Source organism: Thermobia domestica, chromosome 11, assembly GCF_964235325.1.
Source record: "Thermobia domestica chromosome 11, izTheDome1.hap1.1, whole genome shotgun sequence".
In the NCBI taxonomy this organism is placed as follows: Eukaryota; Metazoa; Arthropoda; class Insecta; order Zygentoma; family Lepismatidae; genus Thermobia; species Thermobia domestica.
Genome location: NC_137464.1, coordinates 160,366,157 through 160,369,423, shown reverse-complemented (window position 1 = coordinate 160,369,423; position 3,267 = coordinate 160,366,157). Strand labels below are relative to the sequence as shown.

The 3,267-nt window shown below is 44.8% G+C and overlaps 1 protein-coding gene across 1 annotated transcript; it reads right to left on the bottom strand.

Annotated features, from left to right (window-relative positions):
- Positions 1 to 736: 736 nt before the first annotated feature.
- On the bottom strand, positions 737 to 1,771 carry LOC145665336 (histone-lysine N-methyltransferase SETMAR-like). The gene has a single exon (XM_081732635.1). It carries the CDS (start codon positions 1,769 to 1,771, stop codon positions 737 to 739), a length of 1,035 nt encoding a protein of 344 aa, XP_081588761.1.
- Positions 1,772 to 3,267: the final 1,496 nt, after the last annotated feature.

Below are 3,267 nucleotides of genomic sequence, written 5' to 3'. Positions count from 1 at the left end.
ATATAGTGAAATATATTTTAAACTATGGTCACTGTTTTGTTTAGGACTAAAGATAAGTATTTTATTTCTAAAGAAAAAATATTTTAGTTATATTTAGGTCTAGAAATAAAGATGGAAGCCAATGTGCTGATCACACATAAAATGACTGAAATCCATTTCCTTGACCATAGCTGTTTATGGACTATAATTGAAGATAACTCAGTTGGGTTCTCAGCTGTAAAGATATTCATAGTTTTTATTTTTAATAAAAAAAATCTAGAACGGTCTTAATGCTTGTAAAATCATACTTCATCGTCTTTAATGACAAAAAAAGTAGAATGTCCAATCACATATAAAATTGTAATCATATTTCTCTTTTTGCTGTTGTCCTACCTGACTTATTAAAAAAAAAAAAACGAACAATGCTTGTGTGGGTAGGAATTCTATACGAATTCAATGAACCACCGAATAACATAAAGCAGAATATATATACGAGGGTTGGGGCAAAAGTTATGGCAACTATTTTTTTTTTCTTGAAGATACCAGTCCGGTTGGAAAATGTGACATATACAGACGAAAGGACAAGGTGTTAACTACATTTGTGAATAATAAATAGCACTGAAATATCGTAATTTACTAATTTATTACGGTAGTATACAGGGCAATATGACCTTCACAGAGCAAAAGAATGACAACACAGTACGCATACAGTTGACATGACAAACCTGGGCCTAAATACCCTCAAAGTAGTCCCCTGCTACTTGCACCACTCGCTGTTAACGATGTGGGAGGCGCTGAATACCATCCGCCTCAGCATTTGCTGCACCCTGTGTGAATCGGTCACCTGTTCGCACACAGCATTAGCAATGTCCTCGCGTGTTGCAAACCGCCTACCACGTAGTGGTTCCTTAATATTTCGAATGAGATCAAAGTCACAGGGCGAAATGTCAGGAGGGTACGGTGGGTGCTGCAATTCTTCCCATCCCCAACGTCGCAGTAGTTGCTCTACACACTCTGCTTTATGTGGTTTTGCATTGTCGTGCAGGATTATTGCACTGTCCACAAGATTCGGACGTTTTTCCCGAACGCCACGTCGTACCTGTCGCACCAGGAAGTCCCTGTAGTACTGTGCGGTCACTTTTCTGCCATGTGGAACAAAGTGGCAAACAATGACACCCCTGGCGTCAAACGCAACAATCACCATCAATTTGACTGGGGACGGATTCTGACGGAACTTCTGCCTCCTCGGTGATCCAGCATGTCGCCAAACCGCGGACTGACGTTTCAGTTCTGGTTCGTATGCCCTGGCCCAAAATTCATCGATGGCGATAATTCGTGACAAGAATTGATCGCCGTCTTGTTGCCAGCGTGCAAGGTGGTCGGAGCATATTGCATAGCGCATCCACCTTTGAACTTCCGTCATTGCATGCGGTACCATTGGATGCAATTTTGCGTAGTTGCAGCTCATTACGCAATATCCTGTGGATAGTGCGTTTCTCGATGCCACTTGCCTCCGCCAACTCCAGTAGCGTCCATCGTCTTCATCCAGGAGCTGCTCGATGACGGCATGTGCCACGTCGGTCCGCACACTGACAGGTCGTCCCGAACGTTGTTCATCACTGGTTGACACACGTCCTTGCTGAAACTTTCCTACCCACCGTGCTACTGTCCGGTATAGTAAAGCATTATTCCCAAGGGCTTCCACTAATTCACTGTGACATTCCATTGCATTTCTCCCTCGGAGAACGGCTATTTTCATGTAAGCGCGCTGCTCAACACGGGTTACTTCCATCTCGCACGACACTCGCCAACTGACTGATTTCACAGCCCTCGTTGTGCTACTACCAGCTATCACAGAGCCATCTGTTGTTCTGAATACACACTATGCCTGCAGAACTTCCACACGACACATAGAAGTTTGTGATCCGCTCACATATCTGCAAGAAAAAAAAATAGTTGCCATGACTTTTGCCCCAACCCTCGTACTTTGTATACATGTCGCTAATAGCTGTAAGTCTCAAGCTGTGAAAGAACGTAATTTTATTTTCATTTTCTTCTCTTTATTAAGTTTTATGATATTTCTATAGTGTCTTATGTGAACTGCAAAAGGAAAGAATAATGCATTTATCGATTTTGTTAGGAATTGGGCTTTTAAAACCTTTAGAACCTTTAATTAAATTGCGAGCTGGTAGAAAGGTACACGTGGCGATTTCATTCTCATAGTTAGGAACAAAAGATGGTATCCCGCGAAAACATTCAATTTTTTATTGCGACATTTACTTATTTGATAGATACAATTAACATTCTGTTATACAGTTGCTGACAAAAAAATTAGTCACCCCCGCGCGAAAGCAAGGCTGCGTCGGCAAACAGGTACAGATGGCGTATTGGTCGAATCACATGGCCAAACGTGCCTACACTGCCTCGAGGCGATCAGAGGGCATTACTGTGGAGTGACACAGAACCGATCGAAGCGGTGTGTGTGCGGCAAAATGGGAAAGAGTGCGGACGTGACGGAGTGACAAAAGGGGGCAATCGTGTTTGACCGTGCCCATGGACGTTGCCAGATTTGTTGGTGTTTCGCGGCGGACTATTCAACGTGTCTACAAGCAGTGGTGTAACACACGTGGCCATGAAACACGACGCCAGAACTGTGGTCGGAAAAAGATCCTTACAGATCGGGCCCGAAGACGGGTTGCCAGGCTTGCGAATCGAAATCGCTTCCAAACCCTGCAGGAATTACTGCAGTCCGTGAATGCAAGCCCAGTCCAACCTGTCAGCGAGAGAATATTGCGACGGGAACTGTATGCAATGAACATATGGAGTCGGATACCTCGCAAAAGTCACTGTTCACACATGCACATAAAGTTGCTCGTCTGCAGTGGGCCAATAATCATCAAACATGGACAGTAGCAGACTGGCGCCGTGTCATATGGTCTGACGAATCACGATTTTGCCTGTATTCGAATGACGCCCGGCGTCGTGTCCACCGACGGCCACATGAAGCAATTAATCCCCAGTGTGTGGAAGGTCAGGTGCAGGCCGGGGGTGGGTCTGTCATGTTCTGGGGGTATTTTTCGTACTATGGGGTGGGTTCACTCATTGAAGTGTCCACGAACATGAACCAGCACGTTTATTTGAACATCCTAGACGAGCAGGTGTTGCCCTTCAGTCACTTTCTTCGCGATGACTTTGCGACACCCCGATTTTTCAAGACGACAACAGCAGGGTTCACAGAGCTGGACCCATATGTGACTGGTTTGAGGAACACTCCGGCACCCTACCACA

Bases quoted from the DNA above. Each gene is read 5' to 3' on its own strand.
- LOC145665336 (XM_081732635.1), bottom strand. From the start codon at position 1,771: ATGGAAGTAACCCGTGTTGAGCAGCGCGCTTACATGAAAATAGCCGTT.